Here is a 19,917-nt window from a genome sequence, read left to right on the forward strand (position 1 = left end):
CTTTGTTTGATAGTCTAACTGCCCCAAAGCAGTAAGATGAAACCCACAGCTTTCTGATTCTCCACTTTGCTATAGTTCATTTTGAAGTTGGGTATATGTTACCTTATAGTGAGCTAAATTCTTTAACCACTAAACTAGGCACTACAGTCATCTCAAGCTAGTTATTATGGAAAACTATGCTGCGTATATAATTTTACAAACATCACGTAACTGGAAAGCCAGTCTTCAAACCAGTTCTAAAGCACCCAAGCCCAGAGCACGCTAAAGCAGTGCCAACACCACATCTGGTTTAAAGCAATGATGTTCTGAGCTCATAACATTTAAGGAGGAAAAAAGCAGTCTAAAGAGCAGTGTAGAGAAGCAACACTTTACACAGATGCTTAATCTTGGCCAAACATTAAAATGGCTAGTTAATATCACTTTTTCAGATAACAAACTTAAATTTCTATTTGTGTTTCTGTGGTTATAGCCAGTCAGCAATTGCCATAAAACAACTAGCAGCTTGATCTATCGACAAAAAAAGAATTCCGAATGGACCTAAGCTGTCTTCAAAATGGAGCTAGAATGTAAGCACATCCTGAATAGTTTAAAAGAAAAAAAACCAAAACAAAACCACACCCATGCCACATAAATACTTGGTGACAATGATATTGGAAGTTAATAAAGAAGAGATGAAGAACATTAGATATAAGAAAAAATTCTATATAAAATTTGATTCTAGTACATTAGACATTCTCTCATTCCTAATGAAGAGAAGACTATATAAAGTAAAATACTTCTCTAGAAACTGCCTTACTGTATTTTAAACTGAGTTTATTATTTTTTTTAAACCTATATCAAGCCATTGCTCTGAACTGTAAATACACAGTAGACCGTAGCTATGCTACTCCAGTAAAAATTGGCCAGTCACAATTTCCCACTCTACTTCCTCAATCTTCTGGACCTGGGATAATTTTTATAATCTTTCTCACAAATGGAACGCTCCACAGCCATTAATTTCCACCTCAGCTGGGCACTAGACTTTAAATAAGGTATCCAAACCACGGCAATGCCTACATCTGTTTTCCTCAGCATCCCACAACTTTCAGAAAGATGGTTTTAAACTGCCAAGACAGGAATCAATAGACTATAACAGCTCCGGTTTCTGATATTCCTGAAGAACCATGAAACTATGACTGCTAAATATTTAGGTGTACTTAGAATATCATATATATCCGCACAAGGTAGGTGAAAGGAAAAGAGAAAAAAAATTCTTACACAGCCCTATAGTTTTGTCTCTTATGAGTCTGGACCAAGGAGCCCAGAGCCCCTTAACCTTGCTGTGCAAACAGCAAGAGGCCCTTACATCAATTACACTTAGCCATTCATTCTATTCAATTTTTTAATTGATATGTCTTTGTAAGAAATAGACATCAGTGTCATGGAGATCCAGACCCTTGATCAGCAAAAAAAGAAATATTAAAACAGTAGTAGCACTTAGTTCTTGACAGCATGAATATTACTAATTGTAATGACTATGTTTAACCATGTTATTTTGTGTTTTTTTCTTGTTCTTCTGGAATAGCATTCAAATTGATCTTGTAGCTCCAACTACAGTACATTTAATTCCTTCAATAAAACTATTAAAGACAAATATTAACATTGGAGTTTCCACGCATATGTATCTTTCAGATTTCATTTTACAGTAGTGCAACTGTTGTCTAAACTCCAATGCTTTCATCTCTGATAGCTATAGAAAATCACATTATTTCATTAAATTCCTAGCTTTAATTAGCCACCTGGGTACGTTGGCCAAAAAATTGGTAATGTCAGCCAAAGATAAGTGTTACATGCTTAGTATAGCCTTCACACTATTTCATAAAGATATTTTTTTCCCCTCAAAGCATCCAAAATTGCAGACATGAAAATACTCCCAAGAGAAAAATTTGTAACATTTTCTAAAGCAATATGTCTCTGTAATATTTTTCATCATATTAAACAATATTACAATGGGAGCAGCTGTCTCAAAGTCCATCAAAAAATTCTCCTGTATGCTAGGAACCTGTACTCCTCAACAAACAAACAAAACAAAACAAAAAATATCAGAGTGCAATAAACTTACCAAAGAATATTCTCAGGAAAAAATAAAGATTTTACTAAATACAACAATTTAGTCAAAACAAGTAATTTCTATAAAATAGGAAAGTCTCAGAAATACATTTCAAAATTTAATTCAGTACACATTTTAAATAATCAAATATTTTCAGCTATTGTTCCAGGCATGCGCTGGGTAGAATATTACCAATATCATTACTTGCAAGAATTATTTTTTTTTTTAACAGATCATCTCTTTCTTCTTTATAAATAGTCCACACCTTTACAAACGATTCACATGGGAGCAATAAAAAAACCATTAACATTTCACTAGGCACTCTGGATCTGAGGAGCTAGTCACGCAGAAGGACCTGATCCTGTAAATCCTGTCCATGTGAATGTCCGCTCTGAACTATATTAATTCAGCAAGACTCATAGAAATATTCCCAACAGTTCAGTTCTCACTGTCTTAAAAATGACAGTACACATAGGTTGTCATTTAAAACAACAGCATAAGGGTAATTCTTTAAAATTCAGATCCAACTACATTTAAATCCATAGGAAAGATTTTCCATTAAGATATGAGCAAAGTTAAATATTGTTTCTGGCACTTTCCTGGAATACAAATGTATTTGATACTTTCAACGTATAAACCTGAACAACAAAGATGGGTTAGACACTAGCAAACCGTAAACATCACAAGAGACACTGTGACACAAATACACAAGGACACTGTGTAATCACTTACAACCCACCGATGGATTTGTCTGGGGAAAACAGGTATCATGATGACCAGAAAACCTATATGCATGACAGGCCAAAATTTTGATATGACAAAGAAAACTAATACACCACAATTTTTCTAAAAGAAAGCCCTCATACTTGACTGCTAATTTTTTTTAATGTTAGACTCTAATCACCTTAAGATTTATGATATGCTAATAAAAAACTGAGTAATATCTTTCTGTGTTGTCATTTGCATTTACAAAAACTTCCAGGTTGTTGGGTGGGGTTTTTTTTGTAATCCAGATTCTATAACAAAGAATTATTAGCATCTAAAAAATCTTTTAAAATTTGGGAGTTTTTCTTATTCCTAACCTTTCTTATTTTATTTTTGTTAACTAATACAATTGTCATGATGATATAAAATTAATACTTTCAATGCAAAAACAAAAGAAATCATCCCAGCCAATAAGAAATTAATTACTTTGACACAGCCAGCATGTCCAACAGAGCTTAGTTTCTAAATAACTTTTATTCTTTCTCCCTTGATGGCAAAAAATTATATTGCGATTTACCCTTTTTCATAACACAGATGATGCTCAGAAGTTAGACTGCTTGTACATTCCAGGTTAAATCACTCATCTAGCTTTATGCCCTGATATAAAATGACAAATAGATTCATAACCACAGGAAGAACACAGATGAACATTTATTAACATATAAAATAATAACATTTTATTTCATAAGAAATTTCCCTTTTTCCTTGTAAAATGAAATCTACTGACTGTAAAGCCATCTCACCATTGTACAAAATTATTTTTTTCTGAGACATCCACTGACTAGTAAACGTCATTTTACAGCAACACAGAATGCAACTATTTATTGCCAGTACATTTGTTAAGAGTGAGAAAAGAATTAGTTTGCCCAAAGCTACACAGAAGAAGAGTATTCCTCATTGAAGTAAGGTATGTCAGTACTGCAGCACCATAAAGAAAAATGGGAAAAACAATGATACAAAGCAGCTGCCTGGTCCTCCCAACAGGGAGTCTTCAAAACACAGAAGAATGTATATATGTTGCAGGCCTAAATGCATTAGTGTGAACCGTTTCAGGGATGCCCTACCAAAATTGATCCACAACCCACACCAACTGCAGATTCACCACTGATACGATATGCTCCACCCACAGAACAAGCAAGGTATGTAGAACGGAGCCTAAGAAAGTCCCAAAACTACAATTAAGCGATTTACCACTTCTAACATGTCACCCCCTCCAGAGTAATTAATTATTACATTTGAGGTTTTTCTCTTTGGATATTCTGACAGTTTGATGAATATCTGTTACTTTGTTTAAATGGGTGCCAAAAATTGTAATACTTTCTCTGCACAGCCTCTTTATTCCATTTGATAACATTATACAATGCACCTGAATTCTGAAAAACGTAAGTGGCCAGGTACTTCCCTGCTTTAAGGAGAACATGGCTTATACTGGTTCATCTGGGACTGAAGTATAACATTGATGTAAATCAGCTCCATTCTCTTACTCCAAAGCTATTGCACCATTTTGAAAAAAAAAAACCATTTCTTCTGCTTCTTTTGAATTGGGAGTCTTTCTGCTTTTAACGTGAAAATTTGACAGACCAACATAAAAAGCTCACAAACCAAAAAATAACAGGTTAATACAAACCACTACATGGTGGTTACATACAAGTAAAATGTTTTTGAAGACTTCCTTCTGGGGTGGGGTGGGGTTTGTGTGTGGAGATCATTCCTTGATTCTTGTTTAGACAGACTCAAAAAAAACCCCAAACAAACCTGATTTTTTTCCATGTCTGTTATCATAAAGGCCACATTTTGGAGGAATACTTCATCCCCAAATCCCAAGGGATTCTTGTCTTTGCATGTCTGACTAACCTATTACCATCCTATAGAAAAAAAATCCTGTCTATCCTGTCCCATCTTTGCCCTTTTTGCCCTCACTATTCCAAAGCAGAAAATCTAACAGATCTTATTCCCACTCTTCTCCTTTTCTCTATAGAAGAACTGTATTTTCCCCTCTCTACCACCCACTGAAAAGGACAAGGGACGAGACTTCAACTGCCTGAACTAATTGCCTTTTTAACTGTTTAAACACCTAAACTGTGTGCAGAACCCCATGGCTGATCCTGTGACACGATTTCCGTTTTACAGTGGTGCTGTAGAACTGAAAAAAGCATCTATTCTACAGTGACATAAATGGGAGTAGCTCAGCTTCCTTAGCATGTCTATTGTAACATGGGATGAAAATGAAAGTTTGACTGGATCCCTCTACAGAGACAGGAAAACATTGTCACCCTGAAGCTGGATTGCCCCCACTGCCAGGAAGGCTAAGAGGACATCAAGACCTTCCCTTACAAAATAAGCTAATACCAATTGAGTAAAATCTTGCTGCCTTTTAGACAAGAAAATCTGAAGGAAGGTAATACTCTGGTTAACTTTGGCCAAACTGACTTTATCTTTCGGTAATAAAGGCCACTATTCTACTACACCCCTCAGAGATATAATACTGTGATCTCTTACTGAAGAAGAATGCTTGGTCTTCTTTCTGCCATTCACCTGAAGCTGAGACTAGGGCAAACTCCATTCCATAGCTCATGCTCCATCTACTCACCAGGAGAACTGAGAAGCACCCTTTGTGTTCTCTCTATGCTGATATAAAGGACTGGAACAAAAATGACCAGTACAAACAATAGGGAAAAAAAGTATCACTCAAACCAAACAATATTTTTAGAATCTCCAAATAATTTGATTCCTACATCTTGAATTCTCTAGTTGAATGCAAAAATGCTGAAATGCCCACAGTTAACAGTTAAGATAAATGAATTTTTGGTACATTCAATGTTTTCATTATGTTCCCAGCTCCTGTTACCAATGGATTACATAGCTATTTCAGTCTCACTCAAAGGAGCAAGCTTGCAGCCCACAGAGATCTCAAAAAACACAAGGCAATTCTACTCCTGGGTAAAAATACCCCACAAATTCAAATACCCTTTTTTTTCCTTCTTCTTCTTCCTTGCCCCCCCCCCCTTAAATCTCATACTTTCAAATGTTTGAAGCCTAGTTTAAGATTTCTTAATACTTAAATACTTAATATGACAGCGCTTCAGTGTGACAACTATTTTGACTCCAAATGCACCACAAAAATACATTGCTGCCTTGAGAGAACCAACAACTCTGCCTGGTAGAAATAAAGCGAGCGTCACAGAAGTCACTGAAACATTTCTCACCTCAAAGACAAAAACGTGGAAGAGTTTACCTAACACACAATCTGGGAAGTTTTCCAAAATCTTTGTTTAAGAAGTGTTTAGTCTGACACAGTTCCCTCCAAAGCTCTAGAGGGATGCTAGAAATATCCACATGAGGATAATGCATGAATGAAAAAGACCTACTAAAATCCTGTTCCAAACTATGGTTCATATCACTTTGTTTCAACACATATCTGCACTGCAACCACTGAAACTCAAATACAGTGCATTGCACTACTGTCTTTCTCAGCACATTCTTACTGGATGACACTTTATATGAACATGTGTGAAATTCGTACCAGAAGATTCACGTGTCATACATCTCTTTCGTACACCCAGGATTGTTGTGTATTTTCTTCTGTTATTCTTCTTTAAAAACAAAAAAACAAACAAAAAACCCCCAAAAAACAAAAAAAAACCCAAAACAACAAAAAAAAAACAACCCAAACAAACAAAAACCACCACAAATACTGCTGGTGACCTGACACTAGATGAGAAGGATATCTGATCTCATATAATATGCCAACTGCTTGCTCAGCTATTTTATTAATTGATACCAATAGCAATTACTGTAACCAGTAACTGGAAACAGTTTGTTGCTTGACATTTGCAACCAAGAAGTTGCAGTCCTGCTGCTGCTTCATCAGGTCCTTTCCAGTTCCTGTCCAGGCAACCTTTAAAAAAAAAAAAAAAAGAAAACCCAACCAAACAAAAACAGCGAAAAAAATCCCACCAACTCTTGACTCTGTCCAGCTATTCTGGGCATCCAACTGCTCCACAGCATGTCCAGCTCAGCCTGACAGCACTACAGCAGTCAGGATCAAATCTCCTCTGTTGCACTTCATGTTTCATTACAATTTCCTTCTCAATAAAATCTTTTGACTGCAACTCCTGGCTCAACCTAGCCATTCTCAGGACCAATCCAGCCATTATCATTCAATACATAAATCAAACTTTCCATGCTTTTGCAGTAACCTCTTCAGACCTCAAAAAAAACCCAACAAAACCAGGTACACTTTGTGTGATTTCTTGTTTTGGCATACTAACTTCCCCTTACAAATTCAGATCACAGCATTTCAGTCCAGTCACAATCATGTTGTCTAGGCATGCTGCTCTTGGCATTATGGAAGCAAACGATGCAAGTGGAAGAAGTGGTTCTACCAACACCCCAATTCCTAAATTTAGTTCCTCTGTCTCTTTTCAGTCACAGCTTTTTGAGGGTAAGCTGTGCTATCTCACAAAGACCCTTCGCTCACATACCCCTCCACTGTACACAGGGAATCCTGACAGCATTGCACCCAGGCAGTCACCAAGCTCCCCAGTGGAGTGCTGTACGGCTGCTTGATTCACACATCCAGGCAGTGAAGAAATATGCTCTGTGGATCTTCCCCTGGGGGAAACTAGTGGAAGCACCAGGTCTAGAGAAGGCTCTGTAGCAGCACTCTTTTTTGAAATTAGTAACTGTGAAACAGCAACCAGCGGTTCCTTATGTTTTCTCTTCCCCAACACAGAACTGTGGTGTCAAGTCCAGCCCAAAGCGGGCATTTTTTTCTTCAGAGAAGCAGAGCTTTCCTCATATCCCATATCCATGCTGCATATCCATTTACTTCCACAGAGTATTTACACTCCAAATCAAAACAAAACAAACCACATCACTAAGAAATTACAAAATATCCTTCCTTATTTAAATAGTCCATTTCTAGTGTCTCAGAAATTATTTTAACCTCTGCATTCCTTTAAGCAAACTGAATGGCCAAAGTATAGAAGTGAGTAGACCAGTTCAGGAGTGAGCAGGATAAAAATGAACAATGCATTATCCTGTCCCAGGGATCCAACCATATCTATCTTTTTATTGTTTACCACTATAATTTCTGCTTATTTTGTAATTTATTATTATTATACTTTTCTTCTTTAAGAAAGCAGAATTCCAAGGACATAAACTTTCTACTTTATTATTTCTTAAATGAAATAAAATGTAAATGCACATGAATTCAAAACCACGCATGTAATCAGATAAATCTAAATAATTTCTTCTCAAACCTTTATCTCTTTCAAAATGTTTAAACAACAACATGTTCACAATGTTAAAATGTTGATTCTGTATATGTAGCAAATGGACTAGAACAGAAAGACATGACAACAATCTGCCTGTTATCCAATGTGACAACCGTGTTTTTCACTCAGAATAACCAGTCTCTCAGAAGAGTAACGTGTATCATAGATTCTCTCAGTTTTCATTAGTACACTATCTCAATTTCTCCAGGGAAATTATCTTTGAACAACATATCACTCTGCCCTTGGAACCATCAAACTGACATTTGACAAAACTGTGGAAGGCTTGTAAGTTAAATATAAAACTCCGTTAAACCTTGCCTTACTCATCTCATTGAGCTTTAGCCTCCTATGGAAACAATTAGGAAGACCAACATCAGAAGCTGGTGGGAAAATTTCTAGCACTGGTCATTATATTATACATGGAAAAAATATCGATCACATTTATCTGCAGGCAGAAAAGTTTGGGGAGTATATAACCTGCTGTAACCTAAATGGAAAAAAAAAAATTCTGTACTGATTCTCGTGCTCAGAACATTTTGTATTGTATAGGTAGATGCACGTGGCAGGGGTTATGCCAATGTATTCAGTTTTCTTGTTTACCATCACTATCAATAGCCAGCCATGTTATAAAATAGATGCAGCATTTTTCTAATCATTCTAAGCTTACACAAATAGAGATGAATAAAATGACAGCTAAGAACATATTGATTACAAGATTGAAAATTAATAGATCTGCTTCTTCAGTTTTGACCTTGATGACGATTCAAGCTGCAAAAACTTAACACTTCACTGAAATCCCACAATAAACTCTGATCATATGCTACAACTTCTATAGGACTCTAGGGGTGAAAGTTGGCAGGGTTATGAGGACAGTTTGCTTCAACAAGGTCAGCTGTTTTTTTAGGTCAATAAAACATAACAGAAATTGCACCTCCAACTGCTGAACAAATGTTTCTGCATACCAATCATGAAATTCCAGTGAAATCAAGCATAATGACAACTGCATAGCATAATACCTTTCTTTAAGCTCTCCCTGGCTATAGAGGTTTTCAATCAATGTTGAGTACGTTTTGATAGAAATGCCAGAGTGGTTACATTCAGACACTAATTTCATCATAGCCAATTCCAGAATAAATGCATTTGATTAATTTCTGAAAGAAAGAAAGGTTCTGAAAATAAATTAAGTATTTTTATAATTCAAGTGTAATAACTGTTCACTCAAGCACATTAAAATGTGCTTGTAGTAGATAGACAAAAAACTGAAAATTTTTGTCCAATTCGTTACTGCAATCAATAAGCCTCAAATTTCAGAAACAAAATTTTCCAGCTGGAAAGTAACTTGGGGTTGTGATGTGCATTAAAGCACATCAGGAAAAAAACCTCTTGCCTTATCAATGTTTTCATAATGAGCCATCTTTTGCCATACAGTTCAAAGGCATCCACGTCAGAAACTTTCCTGACAAGTCTGAACCATGAAATGTGAACTGTGCTTGGTTTGGAGACAAAGATACCAAAACTCTCCCAAACTGGCAAGCTCTGCTTCTGTATGAACAAAGAACAAAGCAGTGCAAGAAGTATACATCAACATAAAAGTTCTGAAAACTCCAGATCTAAACACAATATAAAGGCAGATTGGACATTTGCCATGATTCTAGTCAAAGGTACTGCATGCCAACCTGATACTATATCTGCAAATGCAAAACTTTGGTAGCTGAAAGCTACCTGCAACGTCTTTGCAGTATACACTCACCTTTGTACTCCTGTCTGATTGATCTGTTAAGAAGTAAATACTTTCTACATTGATAATGACTGAAACCCAGGTCTGTTCCTGCCTAAAGCAAAGCTCCTTCAGCACAGGAAACAAAACTCTGTGCAACCTTCAATCACCAATTTCAGAAACTGAAGAGTAAGGGATGAGATTAGGAGTACCGAACTGTCTTAAAAATACCTGCCACAGGAGAAAATAAATAAAGCCACATTCTGAAACGAATGGACCCATAGTCCAAATGATAAAAAGTTATTTGTTTCTAAAATAGCAAGTATATACTTTAAGACATCACTAACTTACACTTTACAGCCATTCATAAGCATGAAAAAGGGAAATTAACATCAAGGCCTACTAACAGAAAAAAATACTGACTAGATAAATTTTTACTTTCAACAACCACAATAAGACATGTAACAATACTTGATAAGATAACTCAAAAACAGTGCACAAGCACAAATTCGAGCTAAACTAATCTAAAATCCAGAAGAAAAACATGGATCTGACTAGATGATGCTACATACAAAACCAGCACATAAAACATACACATACATATTGCCTCCCTTGCAGTTATGTGCTGGTCCAGAACCTGCACCAAATAGCTAAAAGTTTCTGAACCAGAAGCTGAACTAGTCCAATTCATTCTATTATGTTTGTAATAACAGTAAAAGGGGTGATGGTAAAGTATTAGGAATAAGGCTCCGATTTGTGTATACTATTGTCATTATTCAATCCATTACCTGCTGGGTAGAGTTGTCTACTGTAAAGCTGTTGCCAATGTTGAACTCCCTAAACAAAGGTAATAAAACTGAAAGAAGAAAAAAATCTGCACACATAACAACATATGAATTTAATATGTTGTTCATAAACATTTTTTTCTTACAGGCAAAAGCATTCTTTCACTGTAAAGTTTCTGATCTAGAAATGGTATGACCAAAAACTTCACAGTAAAGACAAGCAGAAGAAAAACGAACCAAAAAAAGGGCAAACAGAAGTTGTTATCGAATCAAAATGGCCAAATAAATGAAGCATCAATGAAAACCTTAATTGTGGAAGGAGCAATTAAGTAGGAGAGCAGAAAATACTGACCTGGAAGTCAAGCTGTTTGGAGTAGGGATGAAAGCAGCGGTTTGGAGAAAAACAGATAAGGAGGAAGACAACAGAAGAGAATAAAGGGAGGAACACATTAGTTCTTTAAAAATATAACAAGCAGATGTTATATCAGCAGATTTTATTAAAATAAAAAAGGGGGGAGAAGGGAAAGCAAGAAATAAAATAAAATTTCTGTAGCAATATAACCTCACCGTGCACTGAATAAAACAGAAATTTTAAAGTAAAATTGCATCTTGTCATTTGTGGCCTGTGGAAAGCCATCCATATTTATAACCATCCAAATGCACACACACAGACAATGCAACAAATAAATCAGATGGATATTGGTAGTGTTCACTGCCACACAAATATCTCTTTATATACCATGAAGTCTTTCTCTGAACCAACATAGGTTTGGTGACCCACATTCATCAGGTCTTCCTGTGAAAGCCAAAACAGTTAAACAATTTGGCAGCTTGTTCAAAGATACCATCTAGAAGTTCACAAAGCACTGCACCTAATAATCAAAGACAGGGATTTGCCCCCCCACCCCCAGAAATTACAGCCCCTTCTAATGCTGACAGCAATTTTTTTCTTTAGTCTGAAGGTTAATTCTTCATCACTGAAAATACTCTGATGCTTGATAACTTACTTGGTAAAAAATCCTTAATTGAAAGAGCATGTCAGGTAAGGCAAAAGAAATCCCTGCTAGACTAATCCTTAAAACTGTCACTAATGCACAGTTTTTCCTTCACTTTTGAAAAGGAAATTTTAAAAAACTACAAAAATACCTTTTTTTTAAACACAATTAATCCATATGCTGATGTTTTGTCATTTATGCAATGAATTATCAGTGCTGTGTGGACTTATAGTCATCAGAATTCAAATCCAACCCAATTCAGAATGAGTTAATTGTAGTCTGAACACACCAGGAACTTAAATGTGCATCATCTATAGCGTTATTACCCAAAATTTACCACTGCATATGAGATGTGATAACAAAAAACCCCAAACTTTTGTCTCATAGCTAGTATAGTATTTTAAAATGAACTTTAATATTGGAAGTTATACTGAGAAGCTACACTCAACCAAGCAAATGACTAATCATCTAACATACCACTGGAGAAAAGCAGACCCAAGATTTTGAAATCTACACTACGCTCTCATCACTTTCTTTCTCTTTTTGCCCTAAAATTATTAATGGATAATTGATATCCATTTTATTATGTGCCAACACTCTGTTACTGAAATCACTCTTCTTTCACCACAGTGCTTACCCCTTCATATATTTATAGAGAACAAGCATCCCTGCTTGTTTTGCCAGAGAAACAAACCACTGTTGTTTGGACTCCTCCTGTGACATGAGCACTCCATTCCTTTCATTACCCCACCAGCCCTCTCTGCACCTGTTTCCAGTTTTAATTCAACCTTCTCAAATATGACTGATGAGAAGTATACAGCAGTGTTCCACATAGAGTCTTGCCAGTGCTTGATGACATTAATACCTTCCTGTCCTTACAGCAGACATTTATTCTGACATATCAGGATTCACACCTCATTATTTAGATGTCTGTTTCATCATTTAGATGGCTCATAATGACACTGCCATAAGCAAATTTACCTAATCTTTCTCTTCCTAAACTGTATGGAGGATTATCCTCAGCTTACAGCAGGCAATTTTACTGGTCTTAACTTCACAATCACACATTTTCTATCAATTTCATTTCATTTCATTTTATGATTCAATCTCCATAGCATATTTCACAAACATACTTTTCATACTGACGCCATTAATAAAAGCGTTAAATAAAATAGTCCTTCAGTCCTGACAGTTCCGCTCCAGCTGCAGGTACCTCTCCTTGGCTAGGCCCTTCACACTGAAATCTAAGCTGATGACTATCTCACCCAGTTTCGTTTACACTATCAAAAAGAAACCCAAATAAACAAACAAACAAAAAAAAAAACCCCAAAAAAAAGCAAACCATATTTTCTTCATCAAGAAATGAAAGAAAAACATCAAGCTAAGTTTACTGAAATTACATTATGCTGGGATATATTGCATTCTATTTTAACCTGTTCTTATAAATACAGATAAATCATGAAAGATGTAATAAAAGTTGTCGAACAATTTTAGTATGGGAGGAGGAATTGCTTCTCCTATGTAGCTATAAGAAGTTGTAAAATACAAATATATATGCAGTAATTTAATAAACGGACCAATGTGTTTTTATATATGAGCAGTATGAATCACGACTCTTAAGTGATGCAACTCAGAAATGTGATATTGTCTGAGGCCACAAAATCACATCAAAACCATAAGAGTTACCATTCATATGAAATCTTCTTCAGGATTATTAATAATGTTCATTGGCCAAACAGCATACGCTTACAAATTTAACTGCCCATATCTTGAAGCAGATATTTCTACCCTTGACTATTTGACACTTCCTGTGTCAATACTTTCTGACATAGAAGAACATTAGTATTCATCATCTTGGTTTAATTCTTGTTTAAATTTGTAAATTATAACTTTATTACAAACATTTTTATTTTTCAAAATAATATTCACAGTACACCTGATTCTTATAGTACAGCTCATTATGCTGCTGAACTTATATGTGAATATAAAAATATTGTGAATACCATAGCCTGCAGTACTCGAGATCTTAACTCTCTCAGAAATTTTTGTTTATAAATTTTGAGAATTTATGTTGTTGCAACTATCTTGCAATATAAAGATTTTGGCATAGCAGTGAACACGGACCCCAGCAAGCTATTAGCCAACAAATAAATTACAAAAGAGCATTTTTTTTCCCTACAAAACCCCAGAGATGCCTTTGCATCTCAGGTTAGGGGAGATGTTGAAGATATGCTGCTTCTGAGCAAGAAAAACAAGGAGAAAAAGTAAGGAGAGATAATAGCAACCTAGAGCACATTACATGAATTACAAAACAGCAGGACAAGAAAGAAAGAACATTTTCAAATATACTTCAGTTAAAGTTGCAGTCATTTTCACAATGCTTTATTCCCATTAAGTCAGTAAACTGAGCTTTGGCTCCACCTCTTCCCTTCAATAATGAGCCAATCAAGTAGTCATTACAAGCAGAAAAAGTAGTAGCACTTCATAAAATGTTACAGCAATTTACACTCTACCTAACCCCCTAGAAAGGGGAATTTCAACATCAAAGTTCCCTCTCTAGGGACACCAACAGGTGACACAGTTATATACAGATTTAATCTTTAGGCCAATGTTCCTAGAAAATAAGGAAGAGGGAGAAAAAATAAATTAAATTTTAGAGAAATCTAAGGTGAGCCTGAATAGTAAGAAGGGTCAGATACCAACTCACTAAAAATACTTCCCTATTACACCTTTACATCGCTGCAGATTGCTAGCCTTACTGTACAGATCAACAAATCTGTGCCTTTGCTTACGCGCATTAGAAAGTAGCTTTAAGACTATTACCAAGTAAAGGCAGTAACTTCTGTTAATGAAAGCAATAATAGATAATTTTTATGTAAGTCCTTTTTTTTCACCCTAGTTTACAATAATTAACATATGTACTGCTTGTATAGGAATTTGGAATTAAACATGAACGCGGTACATGTTAAATCAAGTAAGAAACTGTATTAAAATTAATAGAATTCACAGACAAATCTTGGAACATGATGATTCCCAAAAATTGCAACGTATTACTGTCCTTAGCTGGTTATGCCAGAGAGATCTCATTGTAAGCATTACAGAAGCACTTTAAGGTTTGTAGCAAAGCTTAAATACTTCATCACATTCAAAGTACAGCATATACTTTTCAAAGTCTGTGCTTACTCAGTGGAACCAAATTTATTTCAGAATCACCACCTCATCAAGAATAACAGACTGGAAATTGGTGTCCCAAAATTTCACTGATAAAAGTGCATACACTTTTTTAACAATATATATAAAATAGAAAAGTATGTCCATTACATAACCCAGTACAGCAAGAGGTTGTACTGACAAAGCCATAGCAATATCTCTGTATCCCTTGGTTCCTTGTTTCTTTGTAATCATTGTCCTGTAATCAATAATTCTCAATTTAATTCAAGTAAGTCTACTGATCTATACTGATTCTTTATCTCTTTTCTATACAAAATGTTGAAATCAAATCAAGATTTGCTAAAAATCTTAGATCACAAGCTTCACGTTCATCTTTCAATCTTATTTCAACACATGTGACTGCTACTTAATAAATCCCTTAAGATTATCCTCTTGAACAAAAGTTTAGCATGCCTACTATTGCATCTACCGTCACACAATAATTCAGTATATTTTATGCCCAATGAGGATGTCAGTTACTGTTTCTGTAAAAACTATACAGTTCCCACCAGCTTGGTCACACCTGGAGTCACTATATTACAAGCCTAGGTCTGTGATTGCCTCTACAGTACATTCCCCTATGGGTGGAATAGGCAGCACTTTCTCGACCACATAAATTCACTGATGATGTTATCTTTTTCCAATATGATGCTTTAAGATTTTGGAGAGTTCAGGCAGAACTCACAGTCATGGTGCACAGTGACCATTCTTCATTACTAGCTTCCTCTACTATCTACTTTACACATGAAAACTGGTGCAAACACTAGACTATCCTAAACATCTTTTGATGTGTCAAGAGGGGTAACTGCTAATTAAAGTTGTCCTCATGTAAATACTCAGTTCTATTTCGAGTACAAATCTTTTTCCACTTTAAACTTGAGGTCTCCGTTCTCATGACACTTTGATTGATAACTATATACTATTCATCATTATCATTATTAAACCTTTGCCAAATGTCTGCAGAGAAAGTTAAGTTTTGGCAACAGGTAAATGTGAAGAATGATAAGCCATCATCAGTCAAAGATGCTCTGCATCTTCCTTTCCAAACTTGCTGTTTTCTTTCCCCTAAGGTAGCCAACATTTCCGGCAGATCTTCCCCTCTTTCACAGTAATTCTCCCCAATTGGACAAAGCGCTGCTGTATCTTGGCTAGAACTATAGCAATAATCACAATGAGATCCCTTAAACTTCTCTTTTGGAACCATGAAACACTTTTCTTCTGACTTGATCAGTAGAAAACAATTCTATAAAATATCTGAAAACATAAAATTCCTTCTTTCATTTACCTAAGACTGGGTAAGTACAGGAAGGGAACAAAGAAAACAGATCCACATGTATTATCAATCAAATAAATTGCATTATACCATATGGGAGAAGGTTCCAATAATCATTACAAAGGGTGTGAGGCAAATGGAAAATCCTCCTGTCTCCATTAAGTAAAGACTGTACAGCCTTCCCAGAATTAAGATAAACACCACCTGGTCAACATTAGAAAATACTCAGCTGAAGCAGACAAAGACTACAGAAACACTGAGAAACAGTTATTAATATTCTATAGTATGCTGTACTACATACTATATTATTCTATGATATTCTCTATAGTCATGAGGCTGGTCAGAAATACTTACCAATACTTTTCAGGACCTCTGAGGATTAGTGATGCTGTTCACACTGAAGAAACGTGTGGGGACAGTTTTTATTTACCAGTTACTAGATAGACAGGTTTGTTCCCTCTACAAGGTTTTCTAGGAGGGTTCTTCTCATTGTAAACTGCATATGGCTTTTCCTATACATGTTCCCTTTACAGACATTACTAAAAAAGTAGAAATCTTAAATAGTTCCAGGGTCAGCAGACAGGAGATGCAGCTCTCAGCTAGCTATTCATTTCTGACTCAATTTTACAAAACATAACAAATACTCTATTAAAACATATATTCTAGACTTTTCTGCTCTGCAATAAATATCAAGTACATAAAAATGCCACTCAATGTAAGACAATATAAGAATTACCTTTCTAACTCTGCAATTTTCTTATCTTTGTCATTCTTCTCATTCTCTACTTCCTTCAGTATTTCTAGAAGTCTGTCAACCTCAGCCTGAGCTTTGCCACATTCTTCTCTATAGTACGATGCCTCTTTGTCAAGCTGTTTCATTCTGTCTGCAAATTCTGGATTCATCCGTGCCTCCTCTTCAGCCTCATGAGCCTTCAGAATCAATATTTTTAAAAAAATAAGGATAACAATAATCGTTAGAGCTTTAAGAGCTTTACTTCTTCAGTCTCGGAGTTCAAATTTTTCATTAAAAAGGATTATGGGTATTACTGTCCATTGAAAATATTTTCTACAGAAGCATTATAAAAAAGAATGAAAATATCTTCGTCGTCTAGAATTATAGTCAAGTGCTATCATCCTGAAGGGGCAGGGGATTTCTTAAGGTTTTTTTAACATATTTATGCAACCATATTTTAAGGGTGGTTTTAAATTTAAAAATCACCTTGTAATTCATTTAATTTAATTCACAGTAAGTTTTTTAAGAGTTTCGATATATAGGCAATTTCTTAATAAATCGCATTCTCTCTCTTTCCCCAGGTGTATATATATACACTTTGTCCATGTGTTTATATATATATATGTACACATACAGAGATACATATATATACATATTGTAATCTATAACTCCAGATGTTTCAAATGCAGTTTAATAAGAAAAATTTAAAAGAAATTCTTTTTATGCAGTACCATTTTCTGAAGACAAACTAACGAACTAAAAAGTTGCTTTCAGCAGACATTTTACCCAATAATCCTTTTTCTTTTATCATTCATACTTAACCTGAAACATCAGAAGAACAAGCCCATTGGTGAAAACGTCACAAACCTGGCAAACACATGCATGGATGGGTGGCAGTTTCACAGACAAGAAAGAACGCAATGAATACAACAACAGTGCAGAGCCCAATCTTACTCCCATCAAATCTAATGGCAAAAACCTAATTAACTTCAATGGGAGCATGATCTGGCATCAAGTGCTTTAAACTGTTGGCTGGAGTAATCACAGACAGATGGAAACAACAATGCACTGCAATGCTTAGCCTACCCCTTGCTTCCCATTATTCCTAATTGGCATCTTGAAAGAGCAGGCAAGGAAAAAACAAGTAGTTTAAGGCAGTGCACATTAAACATAGAAAATTCAGATAACAATCTTTTAACATAGAGGAATTTTACAGAAATTCAGAACATTTAGAACTGAAGGTCCTCCAACTATCTTATTACGCAGAGAAGGTGTGGACTTAGCTTATCCTTCTTAATTTCAGGGAATAGACAATGCAAGCAAGCAATGAAAGAAATGCAGATCAAAATAAAACATGCGTGTTTTGGAAATAATTATTATAAACTACAGGTACTAGGAGGTTCATATTCTTTGCAATGGTTAAAATTTTCTGTATAAATAAAGAACAAGTCTGGGTTTAATACAAATACAACAATCAGAAAATCGAAATTACTAGGAAAGAACCTTAGGGGTTGCATGTAACATATCATTTAAGCATGAGGATAGTAAGAAAAAAGATAGTAAGAAAAAAGATAGTACATTTTAAGTGTTATTTATCCTACTGTGAGATTTTTAGTCAGAACTATTTGGTTACCAAAATAAGCCAAGGGAATGACATGAGAAGCCTACTAAACCTGCTGGCTTTGCTCTTCAAATTCTGTATTTCGGATGATAACGTGTGTTCCAGCCATGAATTCTACACAGATACAGGGCTTCCCTAACACAGAGTTTTTTTCAAGGTGACATCCAAAGAGAATTTTGATTTCACAGTTTGGGTGAGATGCTAGCAACAGATTCCTTTTCATCCTCATAAATCTTCCTGCTTTAAAAATAAATCTCGATTTATTTTATACCAGGTGTTAACTGTGTCAAGAAATTTAGTTTCAACTACCTTTGTAATTTACGTAAATGCAATACTCAGATTCAGGGCCAATTATGTGAGAGAGTGTACCAATTTCCAGCTGCAAACTAATTTTCCATCAACTCTATTAAGATATTTGACAATGTTTTATGTCTCCAAAATGAACAGTAATTGTTCTTTTTCAAAGGAAATAAAAAATAGTTCTATAGGTCATGAAAGGTAAATTCAGTCTAGGAAAAAAACAAAAATCAAAAACAACCGAACCCGACTCCCGCCTTTAAGATACTAGGAAACCCATGCAAAGAGCATGTTGTTCCCTATTGCTCCTCAGATTTCTCCTCCTCTCCTAAGGTAAATCCAGAATTTCACAACCCCCCTCTAGAGATTACCACTCTTTCATATTCCTTACCATCACCTTTCTTTCCCTTCTGTTTATTTTAGTATGTAATTCTCTTATTTACCCACCTTGCATCCATAACTTCATCAACAGGCAAAACACCCACCTTCCTGCCTCTAACCAGTCTTTTCTTCACTTTAGCATACAGGAACTATAAGCTTCAGCCCAGGCTTTTTTTCTCCATGTTCTTCTACCCTAGTTTTAACCCAGGACAAGAAGCAATGCAGAAGACAAAGAAGCCTGGGTTGGGGTTTTTTTTTGGGGGGTGTTGGCTTTTCATTGTCACACTGGACCTTCTACAATGAAAATACATAATTGGGCAAGAACATGATATTGTCACCAATGCAAAGCACCAGATGTTCAACTGTCATAAAATATTCCTGTCACACAGCAGCTCAGAAATGTACTGAACAAATTATCTACTGTACAGGTTATAACTAAATCACCTGAAATAATAGATATAAATTATATTATTCAGTTCAGCCCTATAATCCTTGCTCATTCACATGCTAAGGAAGCTAATGTTGAGTTGCAAAAGTATTTTCAATTCTTCTGCTTTCTGTGGTACTCATGCCATTCCATATTTGTGGGATGTGTTTTCCCATGGTTTTCAACACAAAATGGAACATGTAAAGTATGATTAAATCCAATGCGATTAAGTATCCAACCTATACAGGGTATTGAGGTGCACCACTGTTACCCATGATGTCACATACAAATCAATATAAGCATTCAGTTCAAAGACAAGCATATTATTTTGATCTTAAAAAAAAA

General features: G+C 35.4%; 1 protein-coding gene across 6 annotated transcripts in view; it reads right to left on the reverse strand.

Annotated features, from left to right (window-relative positions):
• ERC2 (ELKS/RAB6-interacting/CAST family member 2) overlaps positions 1-19,917 on the reverse strand; it is a 521,411-nt gene that overhangs the window by 279,613 nt on the left and 221,881 nt on the right. For 4 of the 6 annotated variants that reach the window (XM_037386906.1, XM_037386910.1, XM_037386905.1 and 1 more), the window contains 2 exons: positions 16,850-17,043; positions 10,988-10,999 (listed from right to left, as the gene is read on the reverse strand). In XM_037386906.1, the coding sequence (XP_037242803.1) occupies positions 10,988-10,999; positions 16,850-17,043 (206 nt within the window). The remainder of the gene's footprint in view (positions 1-10,987; positions 11,000-16,849; positions 17,044-19,917) is intronic. The other 2 variants (XM_037386911.1, XM_037386909.1) reach the window with 1 other exon arrangement.

This window comes from Falco rusticolus, chromosome 4, assembly GCF_015220075.1.
Source record: "Falco rusticolus isolate bFalRus1 chromosome 4, bFalRus1.pri, whole genome shotgun sequence".
In the NCBI taxonomy this organism is placed as follows: Eukaryota; Metazoa; Chordata; class Aves; order Falconiformes; family Falconidae; genus Falco; species Falco rusticolus.